The following is a 15,508-nucleotide window of genomic DNA, read 5'->3' as shown; positions in this document are numbered from 1 at the left end:
TTTAGCTGTTAAGGGGTCAAAGTTCAATGATTTGACCTTGACAACTCTACCAAACTCCTCCGCCAATCTTGGGTCTAAACATTTGAAATTTTAGATATAGGTTCCTTGGACATGGATCTAACTTAATAACTTGATTTGAGCTCAAAACAAATGTTATGGGGTCATAATAGGAGTCAAAGTTTTTAAAAAATTTGAACTCTGCAGTCTTTACCAAATTACTCAGACAATTTCTGGTCTAAACATTTGAAATTTTACATAAAGGGTATTCAGAGATAGGGCAAGCTTTTTAATTGGTTTGGATCGAAAATTTGAGCTACAAATGTATAAATCTATGTATGTTTGTATGTCTGCCTAAAACTTTCGACAGAGGCGATGGATTTTCACAAGATCAGTATCGCTTTGAAGCTCGACCCTTCAGATGACAAATACCGAAAAATTGGCTAAAAACATTAATTTCTTCATCCTCAACTGGGCACTTTTCTACAGGGAGGGGTCACTTTTTTCGCCGATATTTTCGAAAATCATCCCTTCTTTTCGATTGTCTAGCAGTAATTTAAACCTATGTCACTTCTGGTTTGGCGGTAGTCGTAACAGCAAAGACGTCAGGTTTTTTCCCCCGTTCTTTTCCTCCTTCGCGCTACGGGTTCGAGCCTACCTTCCTACTACCACCTTTTTTTTTTTTTTCTTGCTCCACACACACCTCCAAGCACCCGGGAAACGCCGGGCACACATGCTAGTAATCAAATAAAGAGAAACAATGTTTATATAATATTCTGTTCCTTCATTCATTAATCCATATCGAAAAGGCCAAATACAATTTTTGAAGGCCAAACAGAGCAATAAACAAAGAACATTCTCTAAGAGGTGTTGGACTGAAGAAGTAAATTAAAGATCGTCTCTTTAAACATGATTTTATTATTTGTATTGAACTATGTAGCACAATATTACTCTATAATTAATTTATTTAGTAGTACTTATTAATCTCATTTAAGTCAGTTCTTTATTTAAAATACAATGGACACTATTTTCATAGAAATGTTACTAAACTCATATTTGCTGCAAGTTATTGGTTTTCTATCCAAAAAACTGATTTTTTGTGCTATCCAGAAAAATATCAGTTTTATTAAAGCACTAGTAAGGTGACCCAACGTTGCCCGGGATTGAATGAGGATCAATAAATGTTCCATACCATATTTTTTATTGTCATCAAAATCGGTGAAATTGCCCTTTTTTCTCCCCCCCACCAATCTAATCGATTGATTGCCTGCTCTGGTTGGGGACCCACTGCGGTGCACCAGGAGTAAACGTTAGACCCCCCCCCTCACAGTGACAGTCCACAAAACATTGTCATCTATATTTATCTGTAAAGAACCTACTATTAATTTTATGAAATTATTTGTAAATAATTGCCTGAATTAAAGTTTAAAATTCAAAAGTCAAGTATCATGGTCCAATTGTACCCTAAACAAAAACATTCATTTCGAATGCACCCCTCTCTTATCAAAGAACCTACTGTTGATTTTATATGCCAGCTCCTTCTGTTTATAGAGTGATAAAACTTCTCAAACGCATTTGTCATGTTATAGTGTTCAAAATTGGGCTGTTCCTTCTTTAATTGGATTTTTCGATTATCAATACTTATCAGAGGCATTGTGATACAAAACCCATCTAAGAACCCTCTCAGATACATACAGTGTATTTGTGTTAAATTTCATAAAAATTGAATCAACTATTTCGGAGTCCATAGGGAATTAACTCGTATATACACACAAATTGCCTTATATATATATATATATATATATAAGTAGCGATATTTGTTGATTAAATACATTTCTTATTCCGTGGAATTTGCATGGGTCCTGCTAATCTAGAATAAGAGAAAAAAAAACGTGAGAATGCAAAATTAAAATAAAAAAATAAAATGAACAATAATATTAAGAATAAAAAGCTCACGGCTTATCAGGTTTATTGCTTTTTTTTGCTTTTTTTTTTGTCTATGCTAAAATAAAAGTGAACATTTTTGTTTGGTTGGAATAAAAATGAAAAAAAAAAAAAATGAAATAAAAATGTTTAAACAGTGGAATAGTTTTCAAAGTCTGGAAATGTTAAACAGTTTTCTTTCCATTTTATGTGTGTGTTTTTATATATATATAGATAGATATATATATTCTGGTCATCACTTTTATTCATAGTTTTTTTTTTATCTCAAAATGTTTGTAGAAGTCAACTGCGTGGAAGGGTTATTGGCAGTGACTAAATTAAAGGGTTTTTTTTTTCCTTCCAGGTTTTTTTTTTTTCATATTCTTTATTTTTTGGCCAGGCAGTAAGATATATATATATATATATATATATATACTCTTTGTTTTTATTTTTATTTTTTTAGTTGCATTAGTCCCAAGCTATGGTAGGGTTTGCAAATATATATAATGTATATATTTTGGTTGTGTAGTGAAACAAGTGTTCAAGCTCAATGGATATTTGCAATTCCAGAGCAAGTGAAACAGTTTCTGTCAAAAACAAAATCCCATATCATATTTATTAATCAAAATCAATATTCTTGACATAAGATTTTATTTTTGTCTGAAACTGTTATACGTATATAGAGAGAGTCAAATGTAAGCTGGCATGACAATGAAAAAGAAAAGAAAATTTCCCCACAAGTAGGAAAAAGGAATATTACAGCATTTACCAACATTGACTGCCTAGTTACTTTTAATTCACCCTGTGTGTGTGTGTGTGTGTGTGTGTGTGTGTGTGTGTGTGTGTGTGTGTGTGTGTGTGTGTCAGTGTCATTCACATGCTGGCAAATAACCTTTTCCTCGAGAGTGATCTATACAGCAAATCAACAGAATTACGACACGTTAGACCTCCACCAATACCTCACTTCCTCCAGTCCAGGCTCAGGGAGTCATTAACTAATGACGGAATTTAATTTTTCTTTGAAATGGCTTCTTCCTTCACATACAATTTCCTTTTCTGTTTGAAAAATTAGAACCGTACATACAGTCTGTCTATCTCCTCTTTCTAAATTTATTTTAGCAGCTAAAGAGAAAACTTCCCATAAGCTTTCCTCTCCAGCTCTGCAGGTTTTATAGCCAATCCATTGCCACAATGCAAGACGACGACAGGTTGTGTAAATCTATCACTGTTCATAGTCATAGATCCTACAACTTATTTTTTCTTTTTTATTCAAGTCTTTCAGAGGGAGTTTATACAGCGCCATATTTATTTTTTGGTTTCTTTTCTAAGTTGTGAATGAAATTGCTATAAAGGTACAAAGATTTATGAAAACTATTTTGATTTCTCATTTAAAAGCTTCATAATCTTTTATCCGTTTTGATCTATTTCACTCAAACAACATTCAGATTTCATAAACGGTAGTACAAAGTACTGTAACTGCGGTTTTAAAAAAATGTCTGTGATTTCGGGCATGAAAAGGCACTTTTCGATAATGCGTTTGACTCTATTTGATTTCAAATGTTTATGAAATATGAAGGCTAGAGTTCATTGATTCAGGATTTTAAAACTTCTGCTTGAGAAATGAAATGAAAAAAAAAATAACCAGGAAGGGGGGTCGGGGAACTAGTCGAAAGAATTCATTTTATTTTATTTTATTTTTTTTTTTTTTTTTACTTCCTTTTCTCCATTTAGTCACTCACTCCCAATAAAAAAAACCCTTGTCATAAAGAAATGCTGTAGTCAAAGCATTTAAACGTCCGTGTTGATTTCAGCAGCTTCAATAATGTCCTCCATGTTTGTTTGATTTTTTATTTCTTTTTTGTTTCTTTCTTTGATAAACTGAATCACATCTGAGCTTTTTTTTTTTTTTTGTTACCATTTACAACACTTTTGTTTTTTTTGTTTTTGTTTGTATTTCATATTCACCCCCACCCAATTGACATCAGTTTCTCTTTACAAAAACTTTCGGTGCATCATTTGTTTTCATACAAAAATCTGTAGTTCAACATTATATATATATATATATATATATATATATATATATAATTTGCTGCAGTCAGTTATTTATATTTTAGAAAGGAAATATATATTATCAAGTTGCCTTATTAATGAAGTTAGTCTCCAGTGTAAAGGATGGAACTATATATATATATAATAGAAAAAAGGACATACTACAAAATCACATAAATTAGTTTGTAGTTTGTTCTTTTTTATCTTATATATACATACTGTTAATTTCCATCTGTGTGTGTATATGTATATATAAGTTTGTGTACATGCAATAAGTGTACACCAAGGATTAAATTGTCACCTGATACCTCTAAGGAAGATTTGCATATGTTTAAACGACCCTTTTTGAATGGAAACTTTCAGCTTACAATAAGCATGAAAGCCAAAAATTTTTTTCCATTTTTAGAAATCAGAAATTACGGAAAAATAATGTTTGTTTTTGTTTTTTACATTTTTTTATAAAAGTTATCATTTCTTTCTCTCAAAATCCAGATTGGGACAGAAAAAAAATCCCTTTTTGGTAAACATTGAATGTGTGTATATCTTATATATACATTGTGGTGTGGTCCGTAGTGGTCATGAGCAGCAGTTTTGACCACTGAATCAGTGTCCAAAGCCTTATCACTGACCACACCACTCAGCAGCTGGTCCTTTGCATGGGTTATAACAATAATAACAACAGCAGCAGTAGTAGTGGTAGTAGCAGAAGCAACTGCCAGTTTTTAACATTCTGGTCATGTCGGAAGGAGGTGAATAAAAATCCTGACTTATCCGAGGTGCGGATAAGAAACAGTTACTTTCTTTTCAGATAGTCCTTCCTCGTAGTTGTGAGGGGAAGAAAAAAAATGTTGTTGCTACATTGGGCCGGTGTAGGCTATAGCTGGTGTTGGATCTGGATTGGCACGCAGAACTCTTTCAACCGCGCTACAATGTTGACGGGGCCCTGGTTCAGGTGTGTATGTGAACGTTAATCCTGTTGCATAGATGATCCCATCATTCCGAACTAATGTTACAGGAACCTGTGAAAAGAAAGAAGCATTTTATGAAAACTCTAAAAAAAATTTTAAAAACTGGAGTGAGCTATATACCCTCTTTTTCCTTTTCTCTTCTCACTTATGCTTCATGGAGAGCAATATTGGTTTAATTTAATGTGTTTTAGTTATTTATTTGATTTCTTTATTAAATAACTTTAATTAATTGTTAATATCGACAAAAAATATTGCACATACAAAGGAGAGATAGAACAATAAAATTATGAATGAATATCACTAAACATTAATTTATTATGAACTGTTTAAAAAAATTGCTATGCAAATGAAGCATTAAAACTGCTGTGTAGCAGTTGTTCATATCTATGATATATACAGTATTTCAAATTACTATGTTTTAGTATTGAATTAAATAGCATTGAACAGTTTTAATAATGATATAAGAGTGATAAATGAAAACACTTGCATTTATTTATTTAGATATTAGAGCAAATTATATGAATTATTAATATTATTCTTTCTCTGAAACTATTGGGCCAATCTGGCTGAAATTTTGTATGGAAATTTGTTCTAATAAGATGCAGCAAACTAAGAATTATGGTATCCGCTTGATGTACAATTATGGATTAACAGGGATTAGTATTTAATGCAAAAATGTGCACAAATTTACCTATATCTAACCATCAATTTGGCATAAAGAACTCCTAAGTCAACAGGCTAACTTCTGCCTGTTTTTAATGGATTAAAAGTATGTGCGTGTATGTATGTATGTATATATATATATATATATATATATATATATAGTAATTTATAAAATATATATGGCGATTAAGCTACACTGAATATTCTGCGTTTCATCCACTGTAGGATTCGTCAGGCTTATTCATATATATGCGTGTGTGTGTACAGAGCAATTTTCTAAACTAATGAATAGATCATTATAAATTTTGGAATTAATATTTTAGGCAATACTGTAAATAACATGAGCAGATAATTTTTTTTTTATCATGCACACATCTCACTTACACATTAATCATATCATTCTCATATCATTTCTCTTCAAGCAATGCATATCCACAACTATCGCTAGCTAGATTTCACTTTCATACATCATCACACCACATACACATGCCTGATAGATTTTTTTCTTAGTTAGCAATGGTCACGCTCTGCTGATTAGTAATGACTGAACTTACTCCACCCACACCTAATTTGTGAAATCACACTAGTATCTGCTTCACCCTGTGCTCCAATAATAAAACTTGACAACCTCAACCGCTTCACCACACTTCTCCATACCAGAGTTCTTGGCTATTTCTGTTGTGTTACACTTTTTGTGCACAAATTAGTTATTTGCTTTCAAACTACTAGTGTTACATATCAGGGACCCTACGTCAGTAGCAACTAAGTTAGTTAGTGATAATTTTGACAAGGGTCACATTCAGTGCATGTCATGAAAACCCAGATCTGTAAAACAATGGGTGACAAGGCAGGGGCAGATGATGTCACACTTTCCAACAACATGATGAAAATGTTATGCAAGTAATTTTGTGCATTTCCGATATCTTCATATCTATGCCTATATGTAATGTCTCGTAATATGGAATAATACAAAACAACAATACAAATATTCGATGCCTTTTAGTATTTTAGTCTTACATTTAGATTGTTCGTTTGTGCATATCTTTCTTTTAGTCAATGCAAATAATAAAAACGATATTTGTTTTTATTATTTGTCTACCTACTTTTTAAATGGACGCAATAAACATGTGTTCCACACCCCCATTAATCACTCAATAAGTGCTGTTCAGCAAGTGAATACCAGTTATCATACCAGGTACAAAAAAGACGTATACTTCCCTCATGCCAGCTGTGCCCACTATATATATATATGTGTGTGTATGTACTGCTTGACCAAGAATAAACACAAATTTTATTAATCATTTTTTAAAAAAATTAGTTTTATTAGCAATATTTGCATAAAATTGTTTCAGCACATTGCTGGTATTTAAGCATATAATAGTTTTCAATGAGCTAAAACAATTGTATGCAAACATTTCTATTAAAACTTTTTTAAATGAACAATAAAATGTATACCTATTCCTGGTAAAGCAGTATAGTATAAAACATTTATAGCTCTGGTATTGAACTATTGAGCTATCTAATAAAAAAAAACTTTCTCTTATTTTCTTATTAGTAAAATATATGAGTGTGTGTGTGTGTGTGTGTGTATGTATATATATATATATATATATATATATTGTTGTGGAGACGCCCACTAATTAACATAGGCGGGTGAGTGAGATATATAAAGGTATCAATCACCAATACCGGGAGAGTCCGGCAACGACCGTCAAATAGGCAAGATGCTTATGTTACCTCCAGTAAGACATGCAACACACCACCTGCCGGAATATCTTCAACTGAAGTATATCTGAAGACATGTAAATATGTATATAACTTTTCTGCCTAATATATTATTGTATACCTTTACTTTCGTGTTCTTGTTAATTATTTGTGCAGACACAACAATATAAATATATCTCATTTATTGATATAAAATTATGAAAAATATTTTTATTTAATTCTTATCCACATACATATGTATGTTTCATCCTATTTTTGCTTGGAGAGGGATGATCAGTGTGAATGATGACTGTTCGATTAGTCACACGATTTGAACCTCAGACCAAAGACACAATTTCCCAATCTAAACACTTACCACACAACCAACTCAACAGTCATGAGTAAAGGATAGAATGAAACTCCATTTATGTCTCTGTATAAACACATATTTTTGTAGGTTACATAAGTGTTCAAGCACACAGACAGATGGAACGATGTATTTAATTGACAGCTTATTATTAATTCTCTAAAGTGGCCATCTTGTGTGAGAGGGCTATAAGCAAAGGGTGTTACAATTGTCTTTTTCTACTGAAAGTATTGACTGATGCGTTTTAAGGGAGACAGAATGACATTTGTTGATGAAATAAGTCTTCTATTGATATTGCATATACAAACGCACTATACAAAAATCTTGTGCATCTATTGTGTAAAGTTAATTTAACTTGAAAGAGGTCATTTTGACTTTACCATTAGTAGGAGAAATGGGTCCAACTTTTGCATTTATTTATTTATATATATATATATATATATATATATATATATGGATGGAAATTCTTAGTTAAATTATGTATAATTACAACAAAATTTATTATTTGACAAAGGAGAACAGATAATTATTAAAGTTTTTCCATAACCCATGGATTTTCAATAAATGGCTCATCTCATCAGAGTAAATGTTGTTAGGAAAATAGAGGTCGGTAATTATAAATTTTGCTTATTAGCACATAGATTGAAAATTAAAATTTAAGTGATAGTATAAAAAAGATACCCAAAGTTGAAATAATGAAAATAAATATATATATATATATATATATATATATATATATATATAATGGAAATCACTCTAGACAAGGTATAAAGCTACTTTATGCAAAGAGCTAAAAAAAAACACTTAAAGGTAAAAACTAGTTAAAAAAATAAGTGTTATTATATAGATAAATTCCATCCTAGAAAACAGCAATTTTTCCCGCTTTGTCAGAAACATTGTTCATGGAATGTGAGGACAAAATAAGGGAAGCAAGAGTTACAATGCAGCTGAAAGTAAACGCATATATATATATATATATATATATATGTGTGTGTGTGTGTTTATTTATACAAACATTATTAGCTACATATGTGAATACATGTATTTGTAGCACCTCATCTCAAAGATCCAACATCATCAGACTATAGAAAAAATATTTACTTTTTTCTTTTTAGTAAAAGCTAAATTAAAAAAAAATTATATAAAAATAATATTCTTGGATTGAGTCTGGTAAATGATATTTTTTCTATAGTCTGATGATGTAGGATCTCCAAAAGAAAGTGCTACAAAAACATGTATGCACATATGTAGCTAATAATGTTGAATGCTCTGTTCATTCATTGACCACTTTAATAAACATAGGAGTTTCAGTAGATTTACATCAAGGAAACTAAAAGTACACAACTATATATATGTGTGTGTGTTGGAAGTTTTCCAACCTTTTAAAACTATATTAAAAAAAAAAGCAACTTTTAATTCCAAGTTCTTTGTTGGAAAAGTTTTGAAGCAAAAAACTATCCCCGATATCAGATTATTTATGTTAATCCATTCATGTCATAAAAAAACTATAATATATATATATATATATATATATATATATATATATATATATATATTATAGTTTTTTTAAATTTTAGGTTTTCAGGCTCAATTTGAATGGAGATGTTTTGTGTAATATCAGATTATGTAGATTTATATATTATGTAGAGTTATAAGAATATATCAAACGTTATATTTCTATTATATTTATCAAACGTCGGTTATTAGAATTGAAAGAAACTGAGAAAATTGAAAAATAGAAATACAATGCCAACGTTTTAAACTTTGGTCCATGCAGTCTTTCAGCACCCCACCCCCACCCAATCGTCATTGATGAAATGATTATTTAGAACACAGACTGTCCTCCTAATTTTTTTTTTACATGAAAAACAACAAAAAATTTATAAACCATATTCTCACCTGTAAGGGCTGACGTACCCATCTCCAGCCAGCACGGAATGCAGAGATGTCGGGCACAACACAGAGCATACTTTCTTCACATCTACAAACATTATTAAAAAAAATGTTTAAATTAGAGAATTAGAAATAAAATTAAATCTATTTTAATCATTATTTGGAGAAAAGAGTTAAGTCGAGTTGTGAAATAAATTATTAACAAATGAATCTTTATTACTAAGATTTATTCAGAGTATATTGAATATTGAACTTTTACAGCAATTTGAAATTGATTCTTATACTTAACTCGAAATGGGATTTTTTAACTAAAATTTGCTTTATATTATTACTAGCGAGGGGTACCTGGCGTTGCCCGGGTGTTTTTCGGGGTATGTGAAAAAAAACCGAAAATGTGAAAAAAAAAAACGAAGCCTTCACGACGCGTAGTTGGGAAATAGTAAAGTGTTTAAAAAAAAAAACAGGTGCGCGTTTTTGATTGACATGACGGCGATAGGTGTTCAGCAGTTACGATTTTGTGTGGGACAGTTTTGAATAAATCGGTTTGTTTGTTTTTAAAAACCCGCCCCCTGTTTATTAGGAGGAGAAAAATGAAAGCTACAGTCTGATATGACAAAGTCGACATTGAACAAACGTTACTTAGCTCTCTTGAGAAAACTGGCTTTCGGCCTGTGATTAGAGTCGAGTTTCGCTTTTTTTTATACCGAAAACCAAATGTAACGCATGCCGATGCAGGAAATGTGGAATAATTAACGTTTGAAAGTCAATAAAATTAAATAGACAGGCGAGCTCCGTGGATAACTCTGAGATATTACAATTTATAGATGATATAAAAAGTTTTAAGAAGTTGTGAAGCGAGCAAGCGCTTCTCTGAAAGAAGCCTTTTGTGGACATCGAGGAAAAGCATACATACATACACACATACATTTTTGCTTTTATATATATATATATATATATATATATATATATATATATATAGATTATTAGTTCTCTCTCTATAGTCATACATTTTCACTGGGATTTCGATTTCAAATTTTGCTAGGTCTAGTCATGCAGATAAAATGCATGTCCATAGATAGATAGATATATATATATATATATATATTCATATTTATATAAAATGGGTTAAGAAATTCCAACGAGAAACATGTATATTTAAATAAGGGTGTGGTCACCAACAATGTGTTTTTTTTTTAACATTATTTTATTATTCCGTGTTTTGGTTTTCCATTGAAAATTATGTTTAATTATATATAGATTATTAGTTCTCTCTCTATAGTCATACATTTTCACTGGGATTTCGATTTCAAATTTTGCAGATAGAATGCATGTCCATAGAGATATATATATATATACATATATATATATATATATATGCATTCACTGGATAAGTACATTTCATTTTGATATACTAAAACAGCTATATTCTTTTGGAATAATCAGGCTTGACAAAACTGGGTACATTCTTTCAAAATGGTGAGGGTCAACGAAACTGTATTCTTTTGGAATGATCAGGGTCAAGAAAACCAGTTACATTTTCAGAATAACCAAGGTAAAAATAAAATTAAAAAAAAAAAAACTGGTTTTCTTTTTTCAGGATAATTTATATTTTGAGTAATCATTAAGTGCATAGATAAAAAAAGAAGAAAAAAAAAACTGTCAGAAGAAAGCATTTACCTGTACATTGTTTCTGCTTCTACATCACCAAACCAGACTTTTAACGTTGGAGTAAAGTTCTCGCCAGTCAACTCTAGCATTGCCACATCCCCACCACCATTTAACTAAAATCAAAAACAGAATCACATTTTTTAATACGAACACCTAAAAAAACAATGGCAATATTTATTTGCAGTCAATGGTCCCTGAATAATGGTAATTATTTTAAAAACAAAATGAAACTTCTTTTAATTAAATTTAAATGCCAAAAAAATTGCTTCTTTGCCTTCCGGCTAGGATCAAAGTGTAGTATCTGCTCTACTACTACACTTTATCTCTTCTGTCCTCAGTCAGTGAAGGAGAAATACTTTTGGACTAAGGCAATTTTTTTTACCTCATCAAGGGTGGCTCTTTTTGAAAAAGTTTAGTTTTCCTGACATTTTAAAATTGACTTTATGTATAATTTTATGCTACTAAACAGGAAAGTGACTTTAAAAGTTTGATTAGGATCAAAGTGTAGTATCTATTGTGATGCTACAATTCACTTTTTTTGTTCTCGGTCAGTGGAGAAATCCTTCATGACTGAGACAATTTTTTATTTTTGTTCCTATCCAGAGTGCCCCTTTTTGGGGAACTCCAGATTTTCCTCCACATTAAAATCCTTGTGTCTAACTCTGCCCTTGTGGGGAGGTAAGTAAATAGAAACAAAAAATATCAAAGCCTGAATTATTTAATTTAATCAATAAAAAACACAAAACTTATTTCAGATGTTTATTTACATCATAATCACAGTGCTTCATGACAGGAAACATCATGAATGGCAAGTCTTTGGAATTTACTTGAAGATGATAAGGATAAAAACAAGCCCTTCATTAACCCCAACACTAACCGAAATCTTGGGTGGTTGTTAAAACATTAAATTCAGGTTCACCTCATATTTCAATGCCAATCGAAATCTTAAACTCAAAAGCAACAACAGTTAATATACAAGAACAGAATTTTTTTTTCAATAATCCATTCTAAAATTTAAAAACCATAAATTATTTTTATTCATTTATTTTTTTTAATTAAAAAAATGAAAATCCCAAACAAGAAATATAACTTTTAAGTTAAGCAACATGTCACAAGTACAATTTTACCAAAAAAGAATCCCCTATATGGGATTCTGTGTATATACCATGCACTTGACAAAGCAGGGAAGAGTAGAGCGGTAGCTCTAGATATATCTAAGGCTTTTGACAGGGTATGGCACGAAGGTCTTCTCAAGAAAATCATATCATATGGTATCACTGGAAGAATACTTAACATAATTAAATCCTTCATAGATAAGAGAAAAATCCAGATTGTTCTCAATGGCCGTACTTCTAAACAAAATGATATAAATGTGGGAGTGCCTCAGGGGTCTATCCTTAGACCTCTATTATTCCTAATATTCATAAATTACATCCCTGACAAAATTGCCTGTGAGATGGGTATATATGCTGATGACACCACGCTCTATAACAGACACCACAGGAAAACAAATGAACACATATCTAAAGAAATGGCAAAAACACTAGAGGATGACCGCCAATCTGTAGTGGAATGGGGACATAAATGGATGGTCACATTCAATGCTGCCAAGACTAAACTTGTTTCCTTCAATAACTACAAGAAACCTTCTCTACCACCAATAGCAATGGCCAAAGACTCTTTATCTAAAAGCACATCTTTTAAACTCCTCGGCCTAATGTTCACAGGAAACATGAGTTGGAACAATTACATTGAGAGCATTGCCAGGACTGCTGCGAAAAAGGTAAGTTCTCTCTACCGTGCTAGAAAGCTGCTGATCGCTGAAAGTATCCTATACCTCTATAAGGCCACCATTCGCGAATGTATGGAATATTGTTGTCATATTTGGGCCGATGCATCTGCTACTAGTCTCTCACTCCTAGACAAGGTTCAAAAGAGAGTCGCCAACTTAATAGGTCCTGAACTATCATCCAAGCCTCAACCTCTGTCCCATCGACGTAATGTAGCATCCCTCTGCCTGTTCTACAAGCACTTTAACGGTGTATGTTATGACGAGCTGCAAGCATTTGTACCCCCTCTATGTAAATACCCCGACAAACCCGACAAGCAGTACAATCCCACCCCTTCACAGTAGAGATCCCTAGATGTAAGAGAGCCTTCTACTCCAGTAGTTTCTTCCTCAGAACCTCTAGACTTTGGAACTCCCTGCCAGGTTCCTGCTTCCCCAACTGTACTGACATGCAGAAGTTCAAGTGTAACATGAACCAACATCTTGCTCCCCAACTCCCCACCTAGTACCCCTGTAGCCTGTGGCCCCTTACATCAAAGTGGCAATGTGCCTTGTTTGAGGTGAAAATGTAATAAAAAAATTAAAAAAATATTTCGATATATTTTTCAGCCATTAAAATCCTGTTAAAATAATTTTTATTTATGTTTCAGAATTTGTTAGATGAGGATTCAGAATTTGGATGATTCAGATTGCTATTCTCATCTTGGATATTATTCTTACAATGTTTCAACCCATGTAACCTCCAACCTTCTTCAGGTGTATCTTTTCTAAATCAAGAATGAGTATGGGAAACATGCAGCCGATTGCAAGCTTATTTGCAGCCGGCACAGATGATTTTAACCAACTTTGAAAAAATGAGAAGGATCAAGGAAAATATCAAACTATCAGGTGTGTTTGCAAATTAATGAGAATTTCTCATCTAGTCTAACTTTAGGTCCTAAATAATGCAATTTCAAAACGAATCACTCGTAATCTCTGATTAAACTTGAAACTGCACAGAAATATCAGCCTGACATACCAAACATTGCCGGCAATAAGATGTGTCAAGCCTCAAGACAAAACATGAAAAGTGTTTGAATACTTGATAATAAATGTCCACTTTAAACTATTGTAACTAGAGTGTACTGCATTTGTTATTGTTGCATTCAAAAGCTAGTGAACCATGTTTGTCATCTTAAATTTGCATTATATTCAAACAAAGAACATATTTACATCTCATGCTAATTTCTTTCATTATATTCTTTTGTTAAACTACATGCAAGCTTGTACTTGCTTTCTTGAATAAGACCAAACTCTTGCATGATTTTAAATCAAAAGAAACTATTTCGAATTTTTTTTTTTTTTTATCAAACAAATTCAATCATAATTGTAGAAGTGCAGCCCTCATGAAAACACACAACTCTTAGGAATACGAGTTTAACATATTTGCTCTAGAAGCTGTGTGGCAATTTCAAACAAAACCTTTTCTTTAATACTACCAGCAGACAAAAGCAATGCTAGTGTTAGTGGAAAGAGAGAAGAAATTCTCAGATCTAAGGACCTGGTGGCTATCATCAAGTAAAGGAGACTTCAACCTTGCCCTATTTATAAGATAAGAACAATAGTCGTAAATTCAAAAAATGTATGCGCACATAATCAAGTTCATATACTCACATGTAAACTACTAACTACTGGGACTGGAGTGACCGGTGACTTTACTGGACCCATGCCTTCAAAAAATGTATATTCAGCTTTATCTGTGCTTATGATTGTCCAAGATGCCCCATCATTAATCATTTCCTTATTGGGTTCTTTCGGACAAGGGGTGGCCTGTTGGAAGGAAACGAAAAGAAATTAATATGACACAAAAAGTGGAAAATCTAAAAAACTTTTAACAAGTTTTACCATTAGATAATAATATGTTAAATGAATCCGAAAAACATGAAGAGTATTATTATCACTATTCCAAAATAATTCCTTAAATATTTGGTGAGTAAATTTAAAATTTGCTTTTTATAAAATATACCTGAAGCTTCATTATTGAACAGTAGTCATCGCAAGTGAACTTTTTATGGAGTCTCACAGTTCCTTGCTCAACAAATATTGTAATTTTACTTTTTTTTTTTTTTTGCCGGGGATGATGCATCCTGCCAGATGTCAGACATTCAACCACTAATTCAGATATTTCAACCAAGAGATCTTTTTAAGATTCTAACTGTCCCTTTAAGCACAATTGTTTGTATATACCTTGCATTTGGTTCACCAGGTATAATTCGCATGGTAGTTTTTGAAAAATTTGTTCACAAGCAAAGTTCAATAAAATTATAGTAGGTTTCTGGAATATGTATCATATATTTTTTAAATAAGTAATTTGTAATTTAGTCCTCATATTCTAACAATCAGCACTTTATTGATTTCTTTTCAACATACACAAACACACTAATATAATTATGCTGTTGATAGAGTTCAGCCCCACTTTTTCCCCCAGTAGAGTTTCACAAAGGATCT

At 31.8% G+C, this 15,508-nt stretch overlaps 1 protein-coding gene and 1 non-coding gene across 11 annotated transcripts in view; one reads left to right on the top strand and one right to left on the bottom strand.

Annotated features, from left to right (window-relative positions):
- Positions 1 to 1,934: 1,934 nt before the first annotated feature.
- The window catches only part of LOC145292912 (recombining binding protein suppressor of hairless-like), a 438,485-nt gene continuing 424,911 nt past the window's right edge, over positions 1,935 to 15,508 (bottom strand). For all 10 annotated transcript variants that reach the window (XM_080139064.1, XM_080139066.1, XM_080139060.1 and 7 more), the window contains 4 exons: positions 14,675 to 14,830; positions 11,242 to 11,345; positions 9,571 to 9,652; positions 1,935 to 4,988 (listed from right to left, as the gene is read on the bottom strand). In XM_080139064.1, the coding sequence (XP_079995190.1) occupies positions 4,824 to 4,988; positions 9,571 to 9,652; positions 11,242 to 11,345; positions 14,675 to 14,830 (507 nt within the window). In that variant the 3' untranslated portion in view covers positions 1,935 to 4,823. The remainder of the gene's footprint in view (positions 4,989 to 9,570; positions 9,653 to 11,241; positions 11,346 to 14,674; positions 14,831 to 15,508) is intronic.
- On the top strand, positions 11,494 to 11,682 carry LOC145293558 (U2 spliceosomal RNA). Its single transcript, XR_013869736.1, has one exon. It is a non-coding gene; the product is annotated as a U2 spliceosomal RNA (small nuclear RNA).

The sequence above is a fragment of the Euprymna scolopes genome, chromosome 14 (genome assembly GCF_053919585.1).
Source record: "Euprymna scolopes isolate OS-2025 chromosome 14, ASM5391958v1, whole genome shotgun sequence".
NCBI classification, from domain to species: domain Eukaryota; kingdom Metazoa; phylum Mollusca; class Cephalopoda; order Sepiida; family Sepiolidae; genus Euprymna; species Euprymna scolopes.
Note: the sequence above shows the minus strand (reverse complement) of the source record. Positions and strands in the feature narration are given on the sequence as shown.